Raw genomic sequence first — 25,187 nt, 5'->3', positions numbered from 1 at the left:
CATTTTTATCATCTCTAAGGACAATAGTACTCACTTCCTGGACCAATTAAGAGGATTAAAAGTAAATGATCTATGTGAAGTTCTTAAAGGAGACCTATATACACAGTGATTTTTCTCCTTATTCCTTCAGAAGTCACTATTGTAAATGGTTTGTTTTCCTTTCCTTATGAATATCCTGTTTTCTGCTTATATCAGTGAGACATGCTAACATGAAGACTGATGCATTAAAATACTACTTAATTCAGGACATCCCCCTTATTGGGAACTCATGACCATTCTCTCAGGGCCCAGGATGAAATTTACCTTGTCATTTTAATCCTCTGGGAGAATGAGGCCAAGGAAGAAAGGAGAAAAGTGGCGATGTCTGACCCATCTTGTGCCCAGAGCTACTTTAGTGAGGAGCGTGAGACTGGTTTTGGTTCATAAAAAAGTAGTATATAACGAACAATGGGACATGTTGGGAAGGCTATTGCATTTATTAAAACAAGAAATGGAAAAGACAACTTTTTAAGGCTTTATACTTTCCAGATGGACTACTTGAGGGAAGTTTCCTGGATATAAATATCCCACAAATTCCAGAAACTTGGGGATTATACAAAAGCCATGTGTTTCTAGGTATGTCAGACACCACCCTTACAACTGCCCAATTACATGAACTTTACATTTCCCCACATGAGCTTTTGAGCTAAACAATGAATTTGTCGTTGATTTTACATTAGCCTTCTATGGTTTACTGCTGAGGAACGAGCTTCGAATCTCCTGTACAAAAATGTTTAAAACTTTAATTATGTGCGCAGGTAACAGAGAGGAGAGTATAGGGAGAAATGAAGATTAGAATTAAAATTTAGCCTGCTGCAAACAGTTTTGATGTGTAGTTCACAGATCTCCAGCACATAAAGCTTGTTAAGGGAGAAGAGACAAGGAAGGAAGCAGGAAGCAGAGAGAAGCACTTTAAGACATAAAGCTTTCAGTGTCCTCTCTCATTAGCTCTCCTTTGCTTTCTTTCTCTGCCTTACTCACCGTGTGCCCTGTGACCTCTGGTCTCTGCCCTTTCAGATGCTCCTCTCCCCACTTTAGAAGGGGGTTGGACAGGGGAAGAGGAAACAAGAAGCGAAGAGCCCCATCATGATCATCCACATTATGGTGTCACACAAATGACTACGCCAGTGGGCCTTAGTTTCCTCATCTGTAAATTGGAAAGAATAATACCCAATTCACCTGAATGATTTTGGGGATTAAGTTAAATCCTCAACTTCTCAGGGTCTTTAAGACAGAATAGTACCCTGAGATATGCCAGTGGTAAATGGCTGTGGGAAATGCTATGTACTTTATATTACTGCCATCAAGTCTCTGAGGAATTCTACAATACAAAAAACCCCATTTAGTTCTGTTAACCTGTGCTGGGCAATGCTGAACCAGCAAGTACAAAAATAATGAGTTCCATTAGCATCTCCTTATTTTTACCATAGGTCCTAAGTTCCCGACTTACAGTTCAGAGAGGAGTTGACCAGTGCATATGGGGGGCAGGAGGAAAGGACAGAGAAACCCTGCCCATCTCAGATGAAAGCCGAGATTTTTGGCCAAGATCATCCCACAGCTCTGGAGGGTGATCCTAAAATTCATCTTTAAAGAAACATTTTCCCTCCAGTTAATCCTAGTTAATAAAGTTAATATTTGCAACCTGGGTAGGAGGTGAAAGAATTGAGGTGGAGAAAGCATTGTCACTTATAGTTAGGATGCGTCAGAAGTAAATTCCCCGTTTCAATGGCAAGTTAAGGCAGAAAGTATGGTTTTCCTGGAGATAAAAAATGTTTTTGTACCCCCACTAATAAAAACAGCAATGAAGCAAAGAAAATGCTTTGGAAGATGAATGCAGAGATAGAAAGCAAGCAGCAAGTACAGTTGATTGTGGTGTTTTTAGCAAATGAATAAATGAATAGAAAACCACGTGAGAAAATAATGGACCTTGGTAGTATTCATTTTGCTAAAAAATGGATGGAGAGGATTCCTTTTTGCTAAACACACAGCCAAATTAGAAAAACTGATATTCAAACATTGCATTTGTTTTTATATTCATGGCATCAGTTCCATTTGTCATTAATTAAACAGGCAAATTTGAGAATGTCTGTTTTAAGAAACTCCAAAAATAACCTTGTAAAATCAGGTTAGAGATATATTAAATGTCCTGAGGGCAACAGGAAGCAAAAAGGAAAATATGAAATTAGAAAGTGACCTGTAATAGTCACTTCACTGGAGGTGATATAACCTCCATTATCAATTAGGAACTACTTGGATGCCTAATTTCACCGGCTGTCTAACTTATCAAATTAAATTAAGCACAAATGAAGAAATACTTGGCTAGGGAAAAAAGTACCATGCCATTTTGCTTTTTCTCATCTGAAAACCAACCCAATTAGCACAGACAAGGAAAAATAAGCTCAAAAATATTTTATTGGAGGAGGAAAAGTTAAAAGGGATTATTTCCCCCAAACTGGCCTGGCAAAACATAGTTGACCAAAACACTTGGATTCCCTGGTGCTTGGTATATATTCAGAGTAGAGAGATGGTTGTTTTCCTTCATATATTCCACTAATATTTGAGTGCTGATTACGTGCCAGGTTCAAATCATTGCTTTATAGGACCAATTATGCCTCCTCTTTCCTCCCTGCTCTAGGCCTAATGCTTTAGTGCCTCTCCCTTCATTGTTTGCAGAAGTAACGGAGAATTTGTTAGATGGTGTACTACTCTCTATAGATATTTGAAAACAAGATTCCCCCAACAGGAAACTCCCCAACTTTGGTTGCATCCCCAGCAATTTCACTTCTCTGTCTCCTACGTGTACTTGGTAATAACAACAATGTAGAAGCTTTCTGGACCTCCTCGTTCTGCCCTTGTGCTGAATTTTGTCCTGAGTAAATGAGAACTTGAGGATATAGTGCATTTTTGAAGCCATATAGCACCAGAGGTTGTTGAGAACTGTAAGCGATGAGCTCTGCAGAGGAATCTGGAAAGCTGCTGGACCCAGAGCAGTAGAGTTCTCAGGGGGGCAGGAGAGTCTGACCAGGGCAAGTTACAGTTCTGTGGGCATAGATTTTTCTCACCAAGAAGCAAAGGCCGTGGGAAGAGATGCTTGTAGCTCAGACACTCGTTTTTCTGCTACAGCTCACTTGCTACAGCATATGAAAAAATCCCCCCCTCCTTTAGAAATGGGGAAAAAAAATGATGATCTTTTTTTCTAAATGATTCATGAAACAAGGAATGGTACAAAGAAAGAAATCCTTTCAGCTTGCTTCACTTGCGTTTATTTTTCTGCTCCCTTCTTCTTGCTTTTGCTCAGCTGGCACCTGCTGGCTCTCTGTCCCTTTTTACAATCTTATCATTCCTGGTGTGATGGCGTGTCCTGGAAGCAGGTGCCATCTGGAGAAGCTTCTCTTTATTTCTCTGCATTATTAATCTGCATTCTCAAATGGTTTCTTTCTCTAACTATACCTTCAATTCCCGCCCCCCTCCCCCGCCTCCAACACACACACTTTGTGGAACTGACCTTTTACCTAAATCTAGCTTTTTCTGTCCTACATTTCACACACACGTTTTCCAGAAACACTTAATTCTGCCAAACTGTCTATGTTAGTTGGCTGAAAAATGCCAAATGTACAGAAATTGTTCTGTTTTCTAGTAATCATTTACTTGTCTCAGCAGATTTTTCCACTGGATATATGGGTTTTAATATGGGTCTAAGCATATAGATAGCCATGAAAAAAGGAATAGCATGTAATACACTTTGAAATACTGCATAGCTGCATATTTTAGACTTTGATGGAGAGCATGGAAAACAGTAAAAAAATTTGGATTTTAACAAAACCCTTACAGAAAAAAATGTGACATATCTATCACTTCATCAATGTGTATGTCTCTAGTTTTTCAAATCACGTTTAGTTACGTATGGGATACAGTAATATGACTTTTTGTTCATAAGAATGCTTCCCTCCATTAGTTCTGATCAGTAATATTCAAGATATAGAAATCCTTTTCATTAAAATATCTTCACTAAAATAGATATTTCTTCCCTTAGAAAAAGAATTCAAAACTTTTAGGGCCTAGTTTTAAAAAGCATCACACTATAGTTGATTTATTTTGGTTGTTTGTATTAGGGATGTGAAAAATAATCACCACTGCCACTAGCAAGAACTATAAATGATACATTATTGCAAGTGTTCTAAAAAAATCAGAACAAAACTAATTTATTATAGTTCTGTCTTCATTATACACCACATGTTGGTGAGTTAAACACAACAAAATTGTCTTTTCTTTTAAAAGTGTCTACTAAAGATAAAAAGAATAAGGTAACAATTAACATGTAGATTGTTACATAAAAAATCTGATATACATATTTCTATTGCCTGTTAGCTTGTTCTAAGCCTCTTTAACTATTACAAAAAGGAAAAGTCATTGTTCAAAGGCAAACATTCAATTCAGTTGATACAACATTACAGTACAGTCAACTAACATCATTCAACGAAGGTAACAAGTCTAGCCTTAGCTTCTTGAGTTAAAAAGTCTGTAGACCAGATTGCTACAAAATGTTCAATGCTGCTTCACAACTGTGTTAGCTTTTTGGAGGACTTTATACTTTCTACTGATGGCTTCAGAAGGGGTCATGCTATTGGTAAAAGCACAGGGAACCCCAACCTGTCATTAATCATTTTATTGAGCATTGTAGTTAGAACAGCATTATTGAGTTTAGCACAACAACTAAAACAAAATAATAATAATAATAATATAATAATAATATAATAATAATCATAATAATGATAAGAATAAAAACCAAACACAAACTGGAAGCCTAGAGATGCTGCCAGCCGTGTCAAACCCTTGCGATACGCTATACTAAAAAAATTTGAAATATCCACCCGTCCTCTCCACTCTGCCACAAACTAGCAAAGTCAAAAATACAAAAGTCTTCAACTTGTTACTTTTGCAGAATAAAGCAAAAACGTCTTTGTGCTCCTTACTACCAGAAGCAAAATATCCACTGAGTTACCACATGTAATAGCTTCTGGATGTGTCAACCTGGGTTGGCTTGGTGTCTGCAGAACCATCTTTGTCTTTCTCACTGTCACCCTCCCAGAGATTAATGAGTGGTGGGTACAGCTCATTTAGTGGGATTGAAGAAGTTTTTTGCATATACTTTTTTAATGAGTGGTGGTAGTTTTTTCTCTTAAACCTTTTGGCAATGTACACAGCAATAGATGCAAGGCTAATGACGGCAAACATGGACCCCATTACTGCAGCAAGGGCTGTACTTGTTTCTTGATCAGAAATGTCCAGTGCAAAGGCGGCATTTTTAGTTGTGACATTCACACATGACTTCTGAGTCTGCTGATGAATATTAGACACTGTGAGACACACTTCATAATCTGTAGAAGGCTGCAGATGTGTTAGGTTGTACTCATGAACATCTACCGGGACCCTGGCAGTATAGGTTATGTGAGGATTGTCAATCTTCATGGTGGCAGATGACCATTTTAAGTTTGATGTCATGACATTGGAATTGACTTTCCAGGACACTAAGATGGAATGAGATTCTGTCTGCTTGACATATATTTTCAGCACCTGGGTACCATCCAGAAGGGTTCCATTAACCTTAATTGTCACTACACGTGTGTCAGCCCCTTCAACATTCTGGGCGACACAAGTATATCTTCCTGAGTCTTCAACTTGTATGTTAGATATTTCTAAAGTACCTTCGCTACTTAGCTTGTATTTATCTGAAAGTGTATCCACAGTTATCTTATTTCCAAGAGGAGTGACCCAATAAATTTCGGGTTCTGGCTCAGCCATGGCCCGACAATCTAGGAAAACTGTTGTGCCAATATCCATGTTTAAATGATTTGGGAATGTGTCATGAGCTATCATTGGGAGGCACTGTTCACTTGAATCTTGGATTAAAACTTCCTTTACCTGCTGCCCTCTATATTCAGGTGGCATGGCACAGAACATGGACAAAGGCTCCATGAAGCGGATGTTTGTTTTGTTGGAGTTAATCCAGTGGATGACACAGTCACACCTCAGGGGGTTGCTATGGATACTGATCTCACGAAGATTGGGAAGGGATTCTACTGTCTTTTGGTAAACAGCATTCAAGGCATTGTTGTTCAACATCAAGCTTTCCAGGGCAGGAACACTTCGAAAAGCCAAGCGGTGGATATAAGATAATTTGGGGTTATTGGTGGCTTCTAACTTTGTGAGTTCAGGCAAGTTATCAAGGGCATAGCGATCCACAGAAACAAGTTCCCCCATATTGTTGATTCCTAGTTCTTTTAGCCGAAGCATATTTTTGAAGTCCCCTTCTTGGATTTTGTGGATGGGGTTTTTGTTGAGGTCTAAGAATTTTAAATTTGGAACCTTTTGCAGGGCAAGTTGGGGGACCTTGACCAGTTTGTTATCATAAAAAGACAGGCTTTCAAGGCTATCCAAGCCCACCAAGGCATTTCCAGGAATATCAGTGAGATACATTCCTGCCAAAACCAGGCTTCTCAAATTTGAGAGGGGTTTAAAGTTCATATCCAGAATTCCAATCACAGGGTTTTCCCCAATCATGAGAATTTCCAGGTTGGGTGTTGAATCAAACCAGCGGCTATCAATAATTTTCAATTTATTGGAGTTCAAGTGGAGCCTTAAAAGATTTTTTAAGCCTGAAAAAGCATTAGCAGAAATAGTGCTAATCTGGTTATGGTTGATATAGAGTTCTTGAAGGTTGCTGAGGTCCTGCAGACAGTAATCAGTCATTTCCGTAATCTGATTTTCCTCCAAATGTAGAGTAGTGAGCTGGGTCAGGTTTGCTAGCCCGACCTCCTTAATATTTGTGAAGTTGTTTTGGGAGAAATCTAGCTCAGTCAAGTTGAAAAGCTGCTGGAGCTCATCCACGGTCTTTGCAATGTTATTGCTCTGTAAGAGAAGCACTTGAGTATCACTAGAAAGGTTGCTGGGAATCCTTGTTAAGCGGAGATCATTGCAATCAACAGTGGTGGCTTCTCTGTATGTGGATTGCGGGGTGAACCAGGGCCTAATTTCACATACGCAAAGTTGTGGACACTCACTATTTTGTAGGGAGTACCCAGTTAATGAAGTCATTAGCAAGCCCAGCACCAATTGGCAAGCTGCTAACACAAAGCTCATTCTAGCCATGCTGGCTTGCTGAGCAAGCTCAATCCTGATACTCCTAAATTTTAACAAAAGGTGAATGCTAAATAGTGATAGGTAGAATAGGAAGCAGAAAATGTAAACATTCAAGCAAAGTCTTGGTTGAGATGGGTACAATTCTGGGGTCTGAAGGGATGGTTTTCAGAAGTTTTCAAAAGGCAAGAAGCAACTGGGAGTCTTTTAACTGTGTTTCTCAATCCCAGGCATGCCCACAGCTCTGTGGTAGAAGTTACTTCAGCCAAATCAAAGTCTGGAGATGTGCCTGAAAATTAGATTAGGACAGATGTTATGTTTTTTCCATATACTTGCTACATTACAGCCTTTCTTTTGTCTACTAAAAAGGCATAATCACAAATCTATTAACAGAATGTTCAAAATAACTACACAAGCTTTTAAATTACAGTATACTTTCCTATATTTTCCTTCTTACACTAAAACTAGTTACCACTTTTACAATTTAATTGGGTAAAACCCTCAAACACACACACACACACACACACACACACACACACACACACACACCAAGGACACTCAGAAAAACACACAGATATCATTTCTTTAAAAACAAAGTTGACTTGAGAAATTGCCTATTTAAGCCTCCAAGAAGAATCAAAAGGTCAAAAGCAAAACATGAAAGGCAGTTTATAAAACACTCAAAGTTCACTTTTCTTTTCCAAATGGTATACTCTGAAGACCTATTCAGTCAATGCTTTTCTAGCTCAATTATTCTTATGCAAAAAATTAATCTAACTCAACTACAAAAAGAAAATATCAGGGGCATCCAGGTGGCTCAGTTGGTTAAGTGTCCAACTTCGGCTCAGGTTATGATTTCACACCTCTTGGGTTCGAGTCCCACATCAGGCTCTGTGCTAATAGTACAGAGCCTAGAGTCAGCTTTGGAATCTGTGTTTCCCTCCCTCTCTGCCCCTCCCTCACTCACACTCTGTCTCTGTCTCTGTCTCTCTGTCTCTCTCTCTCTCAAAAATAAATAAACATAAAAAAAGAAAATGTCAGTTTTTCTTATATTCTAATGGTCACAGCTAATCTTGGACTGAATAAAATAGTCAAAGGACTTTACCCCACTATTACCACTGGTCTTCATGAAAAACACAAATGTATTTACACATTTAATTTCACCAATCTCATGGGAATGTCACTAGCCACTTAGGAGTTATAAAGCATGGATATACTGGATATGTTTCTTTTAGTGGAGGGGATATGTTCTTTAATACATTGAAGCCTCAGCTTCTTATTCTGTCATAATCTAATGGTTTGAATGAGGTCTTCTGAGGTCAAGTATGTATTGCTTACCTGCTTATAAAAGATAATATTAGCAGTTAATGGTTCTAGTTTTCTGGATTCCAATCAGGTATAAAAAGCCACTGAGGATCCATGGTCTATCTTGCTTTCTCAAAACTAGGCAGTTACTTACTAAGATATTAAATGTACAGTTACATGTTTCCTTACATTTGTTTTTCTATATTGAACTTCAACTTTAAGTATTGAAGAACTTTAGTGGCTAGTGTTTTCTTTAGCCTCCTAAAATTACTGTAAGGATTCAATAAAATACAGCACATAATGTACTTGAAGCCTGGTGTCCAACACATAGCAAGCTTTCGATTTGTATTTGGCGCTATTATCTTTGAACTTTGCAAAATACAGTTTTCTTTGTGATTGACCAAGAAGCAAACTAATACAAATAGCCAGTCCTAAAGTTCTGTATTTGTCATATTTTAGTAGAAAGAAAGCAAAGTGCTATATTTTTGTTGTTGTTTTAGAAAATATGCAAACCAAGTTACTGGTCTAACAAGATGGTATTTAGAAAAAAAATCACCTGATCCATATTTGGCATTTGGAGGTAGGAGAAGGAAATGGATGTGTTGCATAATGCTGATGCTGGATACTTTCTCTTCCATGTGGAGAGGCAACACTGGCATTCCCCTCACCCTAATCTGGTTCCTTTACCATATATTATATATGTACAAAACTTTTCAACATTATAAAATTACCTGATTCTGACTTTTATCAGGAAAATCCATAAAATAAAAACATACCTCAGAGAGCAATAATTTTCCAAATATCATTGCCTCCACAAATTTAGTCCTCTTTTTGTTTCCATTCAGAGTAATCCTAAAAGAGGTACAATGACCACAGTAAGTTTTCTGTTAAGTAAATTTCTGCCACATGTTATTGCTTAATCTTAATTCAAAATAGAAAACCCAAAGAATAAATCTACTTTTCATAACTCTGAGATGGAATTTCAATCAACATTTATGTTTTGACTGAACTTAAGGAAACATAGCTAAAAGTAAATATGTGCTGAAGTTGTGTGAGTCTCCCAAAACCATCTGTTGCTACTGAAAAATATCTTTAATGGGGCTATACTTCGCATATTGTCACAAATAATGTCTCCATTTTAGTTTAAATTATATGGTTTGAAGTAATTGCATTGCAGTACTCAAATCTATTTGACATACACATACCTCTTTAAACAAACAAACAAACAAACAAATAAATAAACAAACCACACAAGTTGAGAATGTTAAATACCATATCAAACATAGAGGGAAGACTTTTTCCTTCCCCAAACCTGCATTTGGCTTCTTTGAGAATGGAGAATGAAACTTCCTTGACATAAAAGGAGGTGTTTTAAGATGTTTCTAGTTGTGTACCATTCTGAATTCTTTTTAACATATTTTCCAGCCTAATTTTTGAACATGACATTAGCCAGAGAAAAAAGCTTAAAAGAATGCTTAAACCATTTTATATGTTTAAAACATAAGGCATGTCTCAGGAATTATTCACTAATGGTGTTTAAAAGTAAATCCATTATCACAACAAGAGAAGAAAACTACAGACCAATGTCCCTGATGAATATTGATGCAAAACTCGTCAACAATACTAGCAGATTGAATTCAACAGTATATTAAAAGGATTATACACCATGACTGAGTTGGATTTATACCCAGAATGTAAGCATGGTTCAATATATGAAAATAATTCAAAGTAATAGACCATATTAATAGAATGAATGACAAAACCCACATGATCATCTCAGTTGAGGCAGAAAATGCATTTGGCAAAATTCAACACCCTTTCATGGTGAAAACACTCAACAAACTAGGAATGAAAGAAAACTGCCTCAATATACTAAAAACATATATTAAAATCCCACAGCTAAAATCATATTCAATGTTGAAAGAGTATAAGCTTTTCCTCCAAGATCAAGAACAAAGTAAGGATGACCACTTTAACCATTTCTATTCAACTTAGTATTGGAAGTTTGAGTCAAAACAATTAAGCAAGAAAAAAAAATAAAGCATCCAAATTGGAAATGAAGAAGTAAAATTGTCTGCAGATGGTATGATTTCACATGAAGAAAATCCTAAAGATGTCACAAAACCCCCCTAAACTGTTATAATAAACAATTTCAGCGAAGTTGCAGGACACAAAATAAATACATAAAAATCAGTTGTGTTTTTGTATACTATTAATGACCAATCCAAAAAGGAAATTAATAATCCAACCTACAATAGCATCAAAAAGAATAAAACACTTGGGAATAAATTTAACCAAGGGGATGATTTGTGCACTGAAAACTACAAAGCATAAAAGAATAAAACATACAAATGAATAGAAATATATCCCATGTTCATGGATTGGAAGACTTAATATTGTTAATATGTCTATCCTACCTAAAGTGATCTGCAGATTGAATGTAAGCTGTGTCAAAAGCCCAACAGCAGTTTTAGCAGAAATAGAAAAAAAAATCTTAAAATTCATATGGAAATTCATGAGACCCTGAATAGAGCCAAAACAGTCCTGAAAAAGAACAAAGTTGGAGGCCTCATCCTTCATGAGTTCAAAACATACAATAAGTCAACAGTAATCAAGATGGAATGGTACTGGCATAAAGGCAGACATATAGAAGAGAGCACAGAAATAAATTCTCCTGGACATGATCAAATGACCTTGGAATTTTGTGCCAAGCCTACACAATGAGGTAAGGATACTTTCGCCAACTGTTATTGGATATCCACATGCAAAAGAATGAAGTTGGACCCTTACCCTCCATCATATACAAAAATTAACTCAAAATGAATTAAAGACCTAAATGTGAGACCTAAAACTGGAAAATGCCTAGGAAAAGACAGAGGGGAAAAGCTTCAGAACACTGATTTCTTAAACACCAAAAACAAGCAATAAAAGCAAAAATAGCAAATATGACTAAATCAAACTTAAAAACTTCTGCACATCATAGGAAAAAATCAACAGAGTGAAAAGGCAATCAACAAAATAGGAGAAAATATCTGCAAATCATATATCTGATAAGGGACTAATGTCCAGAATACATAAGGAACTCCTATAACTCTGTAACAACAGACAATTCTCCAAAGATATCCAAGTGGACAATAAGCACATGAAAAGACGCTTAACATCACTAATCAAAAGAGAAATACAAATCAAAACTACAGTGATATATCACTTCATACCCATGAGGATAACTACCATTAAAAGAACAGAAAATAACAAGTAAAATGATGCATCCACTATAGAATGTAGAATGGCTGTTCTGCAATAAATTAAAAATATAATTACCATATGATCCAACAACCCCACTTCTGGGTATATATCCAAAAAGAATTCAAAGCAAGATCTTGAAGAGATATTCACACACCAACATTCAATGCAGCACTGTTCACAATAGCAAAGAGATGGAAGCAATCCATATGTCTACTAGTGGATGTATGGAAAAAGAAAATGTGACATATACACAAAATGGAATATCATGCAACCTTAAAAAAAGAAGGAAATTTTATCACATCTATGATGTGGGTGAACTTCAAGGACAGTATCCTGGATGAAATAAGTCCATCACAAAAAGACCAATACCATATGATTCCACTCATATGAAGTATCTAAAGTAGTCAAAATTATAGAAACAAAAAGTAGAATGTGGTTGCCGAGGGTTGTGGGAAGGAGTGGGGGTATTTGTATTTACTGGGTATTTAAGTTTTATAAAATGAAAAAGCTTGAGAACTTTGCTAGACAACAATGTGAATATATTTAGCACTACTGAACTGTATACTTAAAAATGGAAGATGGCAAATTTAATGTCATTTTTTATCATTAAAAAATGTAAAACCGTTATACTTCAGGCCTACTTTGTCACATATATACCAATTAATTATCTTAAATTCTGCAACAAATTGAAAAATGGCCAGTATAGATTTTTTTAGTGGAATTGTTTTGTTCTAGGGCTTACTGGACTAAGTCGGTCAAATGTGAGAAGAAAATGTCCTACTAATTACCAGAATGATGTTCCACAAAGAAGTCTGGCAGTTTAAAGAAACAATTCCTTAAGTCAGAAACCATGGTTTTAAAGGCCCAGTATTGGCAAGGGATGCATTTCAAACAAACAATTACATAATTACATTTGATACTTCTTTTTCCAATAAGATATGTTTGGGGCACTCTGCACTGAATATAAAATTCCAAGGGAAATGGAGAGCATGGTCATAACCATCAAGTGAATTTGACACTGATCCTTATTTTCCCATAGAATCATATGAGATGGGATGTCAGTTTAACAAAATCACAGTATTTAGTATAACTTGGGTTTGGTTCCTTATGCATTAAATTCTTACAAAGTTGGGTGAAAGAAAGAAGCAATCACAATAACATGATGATTAAGTTAATTCTAGTTATATTAAAACCCAGATAGCTCTCTGTTTGTAGAAATAATTCTGTGTTGGGGGATCCAGTGATCTGTATTCAGATTCTGACTTATTCACTTATTAGATGTATTACCCTGTGTCAACTATGAGAATTCTGTCTCACTTTCTATGCCTAAATTAAGGCTAATTATACATACTTTATATATGAAAATTATGATAACTAAAGAGCCTGGGAAAAAGTCCAGCACAAAGTGACCCCTCAGATACTTATTTGAATCTCTGGAACCTCATCAAGTTTGCCATTAAATTTCATTCTCACTCTGCAGGGCTATTGGGAGGTAATGAATAAGCAAATCTCTTTAAGACCTTTGGGCATGACAGGTGTTTGGAAAAAAGTCATTGTTTCTTTTTACCATTTCCGTTATATTTCCAACCAGTATTATTGGAATTAAGTGTTAGAAATTCAGAGGCCAAATATGGCCCTGTGCTAAATTAAAACCCTATGTAAGCAAGCAAATTATGAAATACAAACCTCCAACCTAGAAATTAACATCCTTTTATAGACAGTAGTCACAGCAATAAAAAGCTTAATTTTTGATCCCCTAGAAAATGAAAATGCCCTCTTAGGACATGTGCATTTATGTACACTTTCTTTGATGGTCAAATTCACCCTGTATATGTAATGTTTAAAAAAATCATTTTTTAGCTCTATTGGTCCCCAAATAGATCCAGAGCTAATGCAGCATTCAAATTTGCTTATCTTCTTTTGGGCATGGCTTAATAATAGGACAATGGGATTTTTTGTTCAATGAAGCTTTCCTTCTGGTTAAAAAATACATTGTCTCCTTATAAATTCTCCCTGTAGCCACTCTTGTGGGGGGAGGGGAGCAAGGTAGAGCTAGGTAGACTCCATTCACTGGATTGGCCTCCCAAAGGTAATTTCCCTGTGTGGAAGGCCAGCATGACTTTGCTTCAGGTGCACATGGCTGATTGTTAGGCTCAAAAGGCTATATTAGCTTTTTGAAAGAGGAGTTTAGCAATAGAGTTAAGAGTGTGGCTTCTGAAGACAAACCTGGTTTCAAATTCAGTTCTGTGACCTTGGGCAAGTTATTGAAGCTTTCTTTCTGAGTCTCAGTTAACTTTTTTTTAGAAAATGAAGATCATAAAACCTACTTTGCAAGGGTGGTGAGAGAATTAGAATGACAAGTTAAATGTAAAGCTTTTGGCAGAGGGCCTGCCACATAGCGAGTGCCTGATAGATGTTACACATTACTATTTACAGGTTTGATGTCTCATTGGATCTGAGTCTTTTTAATGGGTTTGAGTATGAAAGAAAGGAGTAGGTAGTTGAAATCAATAGAGGGTACCTTTTGTAACATCAGCAACTACGAGTTCTGAAAACAGCCTGGCCAGAGACAGAGAGAAAGAGAGAGAGAGAAAGAGAGACAGAATGATCACAGCAAATTCTTTATGGAGGGTATATTTCATCTTCCTTGGGAAGGAAATAAGGCATTGCAAATACATTCTGAATATTGAAACTGCATGGACTATTTTTAATTTTTTTAATCATTTTTTAAAAGTAATCTCTACACCCAGCATGGCGCTTGAACACATGAGTCTGAGATCAAGAGCTGTGTGCTCTACTGACTAAGCCAGCCAGGCATCCCTGCATGAACTATTTTTAAAGACATTAGTTTCTTGGACTTTTGTCTGGTCCCTGGCCCTTTCTGAATCTTAGATTTCTTTCTCCAACCATTTCCCAAAATCATGTTCCTTGTTCACACATTATCCCAAGCAAAACACCCTGCAGTGTGTGTTAGTGATCACAGATGGAGGGTTCGTATGGGAGGAAGAGCTATAATAGTCTCCATAATGCATTAAGGAAACAATAAAGTCTATCCCCTTGCAAGGACATAATGGAGCTTGGTGAAGCTCTTTTGCATAAGGAACTGTTCCTGAGAGCCCACATTATTCATCAGCAAGCAGTGCAGCAGCATGTCTGAGTGGGCCAAGCAACAGAATGAGGACACCAGGGAAGAGATTCTTAATTTTGGCTTCACCACCAATTTCCTAGGTGACCTTGAAAGAGTCTAGTAACTTTGTGTTCTATTTGATTTATCTTACAGTAAGTAGGTTGATAGGAAAGGAAGTCACAGCTTCCCAGGCTAAGAAACACCTCAAGAAGTCATCTTACCAACCCATTCTCCTGGTGTCATGGAAAATTCCTTCTAGCCATTTTCTGAGATGCAGCAAGTTTGATTATGCCAAGGCTCTCAAACTCCAGTGCTTTCAGGGGCTAGGTAGGTGAAGTCAACTGAATCTAACACAGTCATGTAAAAAGCTGGGGTGTGCCTGCACTCCAAAGGCATCCAAAAATGTTAACTATGCAGGCCAAACAAAAACCATCTGCTTTCCAAGGCCTTTTGTGGCCTGTGGCCAGTTTGCAACCTCTGAAATACATATAAATATAATAAGCATCATATCAGTTATAATGCTAAGCTAATAGGAGTATTTGATAAGTAGATGATTAAATATCAACTTTAAAATATTACTGGCAAATACTCCACATGTGAAAGCCTATAATTAGAGATTCACTATATTACAGTGTGAATCTTTGCTCTGAAGAAAACTTGAGCAGTTTAAAAAAAAGGATGGCATTTAGAAAAATTCATTTTATACTCCTTTCTTTTGGAAGACCTACTTTTAAAGGAAGGCAGAACCTTAAAGGTCCCCTAAGTGATCCAAGATGACCTAGTTAATTGGCAGAGAAACAATAAAACCCAAACCCCTTGATCCCTAATTCAGCATTTCCTAATCTGACCACTTTAAATATTTATGGTTTTCCTGGTTCCCAGAGAAAAGTTTGATTGTCCTCTCTCTAGTTTTATTTTATTTTATTTTTCTTTCCTTTCTTGTATTTATTATTATTATTACCTAATAAAGTCTCAAGAATTCTCTGGTACACTTGGGTGGTACAAATGCACTACTGTGCAAAGAAGAGGATGTACACAAGTGATCTTTTGATTCCCCCTCATTTTCCTTCCTCTTTTGGGCCAGGGCAAATCCATCACACTGCAGGTGCAGTGTCGGCCAACATCTCTGGGAAAAACCCAAAGGCGCAGCTGGTCTCCAAGCTAAGCATTGAAGCTGGGGTCACAATTCATTCAGCTCCTAAGAGGACTAGGCATGGACAGCACATTAGCCCTTGCAGGAGGTTTGGCCAGGCACGGTAAACAGAGCAAGGCTGGACTAGATGGACTGAAAAATTACAAAAGAAAGTTTAGAAGGAAGGAAGGAAAGAAAGAAAGAAAGAAAGAAAGAAAGAAAGAAAGAAAGAAAGAAAGAGAAAGAAAGAAAAAAGAAAAGAGAGAGAGAGAAAGGAGGGAGGAAAGGAAAGGAAAGGAAAGGAAAGGAAGAGAGACAGGAAGGGAGGAAGGAAGGAAGGAAGGAAGGAAGGAAGGAAGGAAGGAAGGGAGGAGGAAGGGAGGAAGGAAGGAAATTAAAAAGCCAAAAGCCCAGACACAGCCAGCAGGCATGAATCCAAATCCAAGTTGGTGGCGTGGCATGGTAAGGAAAGGTGCTTGTGGAAGAACCCTTGGGAAGAACATCTACTCCAGATTCTTAATTGGCTTCAACTGATCAAAGGCAAACAAGCTAGCATCCCTGTGAAATAAGAGAAATACAAGCTGTGAAAGTTAGAAAAGGCCTTAGAGATCACCTAGCACATCTAAAACAACTTCTCATTTTATAGAAGGTACCTCAGAGAGGTGAGGTCACATATTCCGAAGTCAACTTGACTCCATTTCTACTCTCCAAATGCACAATCCTTTACACTACAGAACCCCACACTGCTTCACTTAGTGTAGGGTTAGTTGAAATTTATATTCTTGATCACCTGGGCAGGAACTAAAACTCTTTGAAGGATGTTAACCTCTACTGCTCCATAATCAATTATCATTTATTAGAAGCATAAGAAAACATCATTCAATTTAGGGAGAGTGAAATAGCTTGTTTAATAACCTCCATCTTGACCTTTGATTAGGTAGATCAGGGATAGCTCAATCAATCATGCTGATGCCTAACTTATTTCAAAAAATTAAGTCAGGTCAGCTTAATCATGTTCATTGATTTTTTTTTAACGTGGCAGTGAATTGATCATAGTTGACCTATTCTACATAAGCATGGCCAAATCACAAGTATAATTTTTAGAATGCATATATTAAGCTTCTCTTAATTTGATAATGGATAATGTTTTGCACACTCTGTAAGGGCATAGAAATTCAAGTGTAGGAAATGTAAAGTGTATTTGAACAATTAGTAGGAATTGGAAATGGGCATTCAAGATAAAAGAGGCCTCATGAGTATAAATGTAGCTAACTTTAGTAACAGACTTACTTAATGAAAGATTTACTATGTATTAATAGCTATAGTGAGTGACTATATGTGTATAGTGTAAAGTGTATCATCCCTGCTTTTCACTTTGTTCCAAGATCTTGAATAAGATAGCAAGTCAAGGACATAGGGCTCATGCCCTAAAGCTATCTAGCTCAGAACCCCTATATGATTGTCAGGTAGTTTGAGAAGCAATATGGTAGAGAGACTGAAGTAATGAACCAAGAGTTAGGGGTCCTCATTTCCCACCAACTCAGATCATGCTGTCTATCTTCCCTACCTGTAAGTGTTGAGGTTGGGCTAAATCTAGATGATGTCTTAGGGCTTCTCCAGCTCCAGGATTTTAGGCATTTGATGATTCTTTTCTGAGTTTCTACTTTTAAAGGCGCCCATGTAGGCAGCACTCCTTATGGTTGAGAGCAAGACACTTGATCATGGCTTAAAAAAAAAATTCTATGTTTAGTATTTTTTTTTTTTAAGAAAAGTTATGGTCTCAAGAGGCAGACAGAGCTAAGTCCATATCCTGGTACTACCTATGGTGCCTTGGATAAACTGTCCACCCCTCGGAGTCTTGGTTTCCTCATCTGTTAGAAGGACATGGTTATATACCTGCCTCATGTGGGTGCTGTGCAGATTAGATGAGAGTACAAGTCTTGAGCTGCAGCCAATACATAGTAGAATCTCAACAATCATAAATTTCCTTTGGAGTTCTCAACTTAGAAAACTAGAGTCATGTGCTAAAAATGTTAGTTAATGTTTGCTCTTCCAACAAAGAAATTAATGGTTTTCTTGAGAACTATCTGGAACAGATTTCCTTACCTCCCTCCCTCCCTTCCATCATACTTTCTTTCCTTCCTCCCTTCCATTCTTTCTCTTTTTACCCCCAACCTTTCCTTCTCTTTCCTTCCTTCTTTCCTCCCTTTCTCTCTCTCACTCCATTTGCCCCTCCCTTCCTCCCTTCCTCCCTTCCTCCCTCCCTCCCTCCCTTCCTTCCTTCCTTTCATCCTTCCTTCCTTCCGTCCTTCCTTCTTTCTTTCCAAACCCAACCCTCATTTGGTGCTTTCCTCATAACATCCCTGAGAGGTAAGCTATTTGTCCCTTCCACACGGAGGAAACCATGCATTGAAATAGTAACTTGCCCAAGACATATATATAGCTAGACAGTGATGGAACAGGACTCAGAGACAGCCTGGCTTTAAAGCCTGTGCCCTAAACACTATCTCCCACATGTTACCCAGGCTCCCAAAGAACCCCCAATTTTGAATCGATAAATGGGACTGTCAATGAAGTATCAGAAGTATAGTATAGACTGTGTGGCTGGGAGCATTTATAGCTCTTGAAAGCAATGCAGAGTCTTCCCGAATGATTGGAGTTTAACAAATCATACTGAACATTTAGGGATGGTTCCTCTCTGTCAAATAGCTTGGTTACCAATGAGACATCCTCTATCCTTCAGGTAATAATAGAATAGATTTCTATAATATGAAAAATGAGAAAGCAAAAGCACAAGAAAATTTCTGCAGTTTGGTCTACATTGAATTTTATGGGAGAATCTGGTAGGTCCAAGATTTTTATTTTATTTTGTTTGAATATGATATTCAGGTACATAAGCAGGTGTCCTCCAGCAACAATGGGTAGGGCTCAGAAAGACCTGTAACTACAAACTCCCCAAGAATCACATGACTGCCTTCAAACTTTAATCCCCCCTTTTCCTAACTCATTTCCAGGAAGTATTTTCAAAGGCAATGTCATTTTTGGAAGAGAAAAGTCACACATTTATTTTAATGAGACCATGCTAATTAAATCTTTGCATGCTAGTTACTTAGGATTTCAATTTTGCAGTTTAATGGTAAGCCTCTTTAAAGGATTCTCCTTTGCAACTATGTTAAAAAGTGCATACCGGAGGGGCCTGACGGACTGTGTTCCCACAACAAGCGCGACTTAGCGTCTGGGAGGTCATAAGTTAACAGCTCTGCTCGGAAAGCGGGAAGGCTGGAGGACAAAGGGAGGGAGAGCTGCTGAGCCCCCTGACAACAGAGCTCAGTTTGGTGGGGAACAAAGGCGCTCGCCAGCGCCATCTCCCCCGCCCATCCCCCAGCCGAAATCCCAAAGGGAACTGGTTCCTGCCAGGGAACTTGGTCGCTCCGCGCAAACACCCAACTCTGCGCTTCTGCGGAGCCAAACCTCCGGCAGCGGATCTGACTCCCTCCCGCTGCCACAGGGCCCCTCCTGAAGTGGATCACCTAAGGAGAAGCGATCTAAGCCTGCCCCTCCTGCCCCCGAGCACCTTGCCTACCCACCCCAGCTAATACGCCAGATCCCCAGCATCACAAGCCTGGCAGGGTGCAAGTAGCCCAGACGAGCCACACCACCCCACAGTGAATCCCGCCCCTAGGAGAGGGGAAGAGAAGGCACACACCAGTCTGACTGTGGCCCCAGCGGTGGGCTGGGGGCAGACATCCGGTCTGACTGCGGCCCCGCCCACCAACTCCAGTTATACACCACAGCACAGGGGAAGTGCCCTGCAGGTCCTCACCACGCCAGGGACTATCCAAAATGACCAAGCGGAAGAATTCCCCTCAGAAGAATCTCCAGGAAATAACAACAGCTAATGAGCTGATCAAAAAGGACTTAAATAACATAACAGAAAGTGAATTTAGAATAATAGTCATAAAATTAATCGCTGGGCTTGAAAACAGTATACAGGACAGCAGAGAATCTCTTGCTACAGAGATCAAGGGACTAAGGAACAGTCACGAGGAGCTGAAAAACGCTTTAAACGAAATGCATAACAAAATGGAAACCACCACAGCTCGGCTTGAAGAGGCAGAGGAGAGAATAGGTGAACTAGAAGATAAAGTTATGGAAAAAGAGGAAGCTGAGAAAAAGAGAGATAAAAAAATCCAGGAGTATGAGGGGAAAATTAGAGAATTAAGTGATACACTAAAAAGAAATAATATACGCATAATTGGTATCCCAGAGGAGGAAGAGAGAGGGAAAGGTGCTGAAGGGGTACTTGAAGAAATAATAGCTGAGAACTTCCCTGAACTGGGGAAGGAAAAAGGCATTGAAATCCAAGAGGCACAGAGAACTCCCTTCAGACGTAACTTGAATCGATCTTCTGCACGACATATCATAGTGAAACTGGCAAAATACAAGGATAAAGAGAAAATTCTGAAAGCAGCAAGGGGTAAACGTGCCCTCACATATAAAGGGAGACCTATAAGACTCGTGACTGATCTCTCTTTTGAAACTTGGCAGGCCAGAAAGAATTGGCACGAGATTTTCAGGGTGCTAGACAGAAAAAATATGCAGCCGAGAATCCTTTATCCAGCAAGTCTGTCATTTAGAATAGAAGGAGAGATAAAGGTCTTCCCAAACAAACAAAAACTGAAGGAATTTGTCACCACTAAACCAGCCCTACAAGAGATCCTAAGGGGGACCCTGTGAGACAAAGTCCCAGAGACATCACTATAAGCATAAAACATACAGACATCACAATGACTCTAAACCCGTATCTTTCTATAATAACACTGAATGTAAATGGATTAAATGCGCCAACCAAAAGACATAGGGTATCAGAATGGATAAAAAAACAAGACCCATCTATTTGCTGTCTACAAGAGACTCATTTTAGACCTGAGGACACCTTTAGATTGAGAGTGAGGGGATGGAGAACTATTTATCATGCGACTGGAAGCCAAAAGAAAGCTGGAGTAGCCATACTTATATCAGACAAACTAGACTTTAAATTAAAGGCTGTAACAAGAGATGAAGAAGGACATTATATAATAGTTACAGGGTCTATCCATCAGGAAGAGCTAACAATTATAAATGTCTATGCACCGAATACCGGAGCCCCCAAATATATAAAACAATTACTCATAAACATAAGCAACCTTATTGATAAGAATGTGGTAATTGCAGGGGACTTTAACACCCCACTTACAGAAATAGATAGATCATCTAGACACACGGTCAATAAAGAAACAAGGGCCCTGAATGAGACATTGGATCAGATGGACTTGACAGATATATTTAGAACTCTGCATCCCAAAGCAACAGAATATACTTTCTTCTCGAGTGCACATGGAACATTCTCCAAGATAGATCATATACTGGGTCACAAAACAGCCCTTCATAAGTTTACAAGAATTGAAATTATACCATGCTTACTTTCAGACCACAATGCTATGAAGCTTGAAATCAACCACAGAAAAAAGTCTGGAAAACCTCCAAAAGCATGGAGGTTAAAGAACACCCTACTAACGAATGAGTGGGTCAACCAGGCAATTAGAGAAGAAATTAAAAAATATATGGAAACAAATGAAAATGAAAATACAACAATCCAAACGCTTTGGGACGCAGGAAAGGCAGTCCTGAGAGGAAAATACATTGCAATCCAGGCCTATCTCAAGAAACAAGAAAAATCCCAAATACAAAATCTAACAGCACACCTAAAGGAACTAGAAGCAGAACAGCAAAGGCAGCCTAAGCCCAGCAGAAGAAGAGAAATAATAAAGATCAGGGCAGAAATAAACAATATAGAAACTAAAAAAACTGTAGAGCAGATCAACGAAACCAAGAGTTGGTTTTTTGAAAAAATAAACAAAATTGACAAACCTCTAGCCAGGCTTCTCAAAAAGAAAAGGGAGATGACCCAAATAGATAAAATCCTGAATGAAAATGGAATTATTACAACCAATCCCTCAGAGATACAAACAATTATCAGGGAATACTATGAAAAATTATATGCCAACAAACTGGACAACCTGGAAGAAATGGACAAATTCCTGAACAACCACACTCTTCCAAAACTCAATCAGGAGGAAATAGAAAGCTTGAACAGACCCATAACCAGCAAAGAAATTGAATCGGTTATCAAAAATCTCCCAACAAATAAGAGTCCAGGACCAGATGGCTTCCCAGGGGAGTTCTACCAGACGTTTAAAGCAGAGATAATACCTATCCTTCTCAAGCTATTCCAAGAAATAGAAAGGGAAGGAAAACTTCCAGACTCATTCTATGAAGCCAGTATTACTTTGATTCCTAAACCAGACAGAGACCCAGTAAAAAAAGAGAACTACAGGCCAATATCCCTGATGAATATGGATGCAAAAATTCTCAATAAGGTACTAGCAAATCGAATTCAACGGCATATAAAAAGAATTATTCACCATGATCAAGTGGGATTCATTCCTGGGATGCAGGGCTGGTTCAACATTCGCAAATCAATCAACGTGATACATCACATTAACAAAAAAAAAGAGAAGAACCATATGATCCTGTCAATCGATGCAGAAAAGGCCTTCGACAAAATCCAGCACCCTTTCTTAATAAAAACCCTTGAGAAAGTCGGGATAGAAGGAACATACTTAAAGATCATAAAAGCCATTTATGAAAAGCCCACAGCTAACATCATCCTCAACGGGGAAAAACTGAGAGCTTTTTCCCTGAGATCAGGAACACGACAAGGATGCCCACTCTCACCGCTGCTGTTTAACATAGTGCTGGAAGTTCTAGCATCAGCAATCAGACAACAAAAGGAAATCAAAGGCATCCAAATTGGCAAAGATGAAGTCAAGCTTTCGCTTTTTGCAGATGACATGATATTATACATGGAAAATCCGATAGACTCCACCAAAAGTCTGCTAGAACTGATACAGGAATTCAGCAAAGTTGCAGGATACAAAATCAATGTACAGAAATCAGTTGCATTCTTATACACTAACAATGAAGCAACAGAAAGACAAATAAAGAAACTGATCCCATTCACAATTGCACCAAGAAGCATAAAATACCTAGGAATAAATCTAACCAAAGATGTAAAGGATCTGTATGCTGAAAATTATAGAAAGCTTATGAAGGAAATTGAAGAAGATTTAAAGAAATGGAAAGACATTCCCTGCTCATGGATTGGAAAAATAAATATTGTCAAAATGTCAATACTACCCAAAGCTATCTACACATTCAATGCAATCCCAATCAAAATTGCACCAGCATTCTTCTCGAAACTAGAACAAGCAATCCTAAAATTCATATGGAACCACAAAAGGCCCCGAATAGCCAAAGGAATTTTGAAGAAGAAGACCAAAGCAGGAGGCATCACCATCCCAGACTTTAGCCTCTACTACAAAGCTGTCATCATCAAGACAGCATGGTATTGGCACCAAAACAGACACATAGACCAATGGAATAGAATAGAAACCCCAGAACTAGACCCACAAACGTATGGCCAACTCATCTTTGACAAAGCAGGAAAGAACATCCAATGGAAAAAAGACAGCCTCTTTAACAAATGGTGCTGGGAGAACTGGACAGCAACATGCAGAAGGTTGAAACTAGACCACTTTCTCACACCATTCACAAAAATAAACTCAAAATGGATAAAGGACCTAAATGTGAGACAGGAAACCATCAAAACCTTAGAGGAGAAAGCAGGAAAAGACCTCTCTGACCTCAGCCGTAGCAATCTCTTACTCGACACATCCCCAAAGGCAAGGGAATTAAAAGCAAAAGTGAATTACTGGGACCTTATGAAGATAAAAAGCTTCTGCACAGCCAAGGAAACAACCAACAAAACTAAAAGGCAACCAACGGAATGGGAAAAGATATTCGCAAATGACATATCGGACAAAGGGCTAGTATCCAAAATCTATAAAGAGCTCACCAAACTCCACACCCGAAAAACAAATAACCCAGTGAAGAAATGGGCAGAAAACATGAATAGACACTTCTCTAAAGAAGACATCCGGATGGCCAACAGGCACATGAAAAGATGTTCAGCGTCGCTCCCTATCAGGGAAATACAAATCAAAACCACACTCAGGTATCACCTCACGCCAGTCAGAGTGGCCAAAATGAACAAATCAGGAGACTATAGATGCTGGAGAGGATGTGGAGAAACGGGAACCCTCTTGCACTGTTGGTGGGAATGCAAATTGGTGCAGCCGCTCTGGAAAGCAGTGTGGAGGTTCCTCAGAAAATTAAAAATAGACCTACCCTATGACCCAGCAATAGCACTGCTAGGAATTTATCCAAGGGATACAGGAGCACTGATGCATAGGGCCACTTGTACCCCAATGTTCATAGCAGCACTCTCAACAATAGCCAAATTATGGAAAGAGCCTAAATGTCCATCAACTGATGAATGGATAAAGAAATTGTGGTTTATATACACAATGGAATATTACGTGGCAATGAGAAAAAATGAAATATGGCCTTTTGTAGCAACGTGGATGGAACTGGAGAGTGTGATGCTAAGTGAAATAAGCCATACAGAGAAAGACAGATACCATATGGTTTCACTCTTATGTGGATCCTGAGAAACTTCACAGGAACCCATGGGGGAGGGGAAGGAAAAAAAAAAAAAAAGAGGTTAGAATGGGAGAGAGCCAAAGCATAAGAGACTTAAAAACTGAGAACAAACTGAGGGTTGATGGGGGGTGGGAGGGAGGAGAGGGTGGGTGATGGGTATTGAGGAGGGCACCTTTTGGGATGAGCACTGGGTGTTGTATGGAAACCAATTTGTCAATAAATTTCATAAAAAAAAAAAAAAAAAAAAAAAAAAAAAAAAAAAAAGTGCATACCTCTCTCACTAAGAGGTTGAATGACCCCCAAAGCATTTCTGTTCCTGATTATCTTGGAAAGAAGTGTCCCAAATGAATAAGATCTTTCACCAAGATACAATGGGCACTTAGCAACACATTTCAATCTTAGTTACTCTGGGTACAAAATATAAATAGTAAGCAAAGGGAATTATATTGTTAGGCCAAGAAAGACAGGAAACATCCTTTCCAAATAATGAAGTATTTTCTAGCCATATAAACACTTCTCTCTCAGTATCTCTCTCTCTCTCTCTCTCTCTCTTACATTTAATGTTCACTGCGGGGTCATTCTGGCTGTGTAGTAGTC

General features: G+C 38.3%; 1 protein-coding gene across 5 annotated transcripts in view; it reads right to left on the bottom strand.

The window, feature by feature from the left end:
• Window positions 1-284: 284 nt before the first annotated feature.
• Window positions 285-25,187, bottom strand: part of LRRN1 (leucine rich repeat neuronal 1) — a 45,118-nt gene continuing 20,215 nt past the window's right edge. For 4 of the 5 annotated variants that reach the window (XM_047850450.1, XM_047850449.1, XM_047850451.1 and 1 more), the window contains 2 exons: window positions 9,258-9,333; window positions 285-7,465 (listed from right to left, as the gene is read on the bottom strand). In XM_047850450.1, the coding sequence (XP_047706406.1) occupies window positions 5,038-7,188 (2,151 nt within the window). In that variant the 5' untranslated portion in view covers window positions 7,189-7,465; window positions 9,258-9,333 and the 3' untranslated portion in view covers window positions 285-5,037. The remainder of the gene's footprint in view (window positions 7,466-9,257; window positions 9,334-25,187) is intronic. The other variant, XM_047850453.1, reaches the window with a different exon arrangement.

Source organism: Prionailurus viverrinus, chromosome A2 (assembly GCF_022837055.1).
Source record: "Prionailurus viverrinus isolate Anna chromosome A2, UM_Priviv_1.0, whole genome shotgun sequence".
NCBI lineage: Eukaryota > Metazoa > Chordata > Mammalia > Carnivora > Felidae > Prionailurus > Prionailurus viverrinus.
This window is presented reverse-complemented; position numbering and strand designations above follow the sequence as displayed.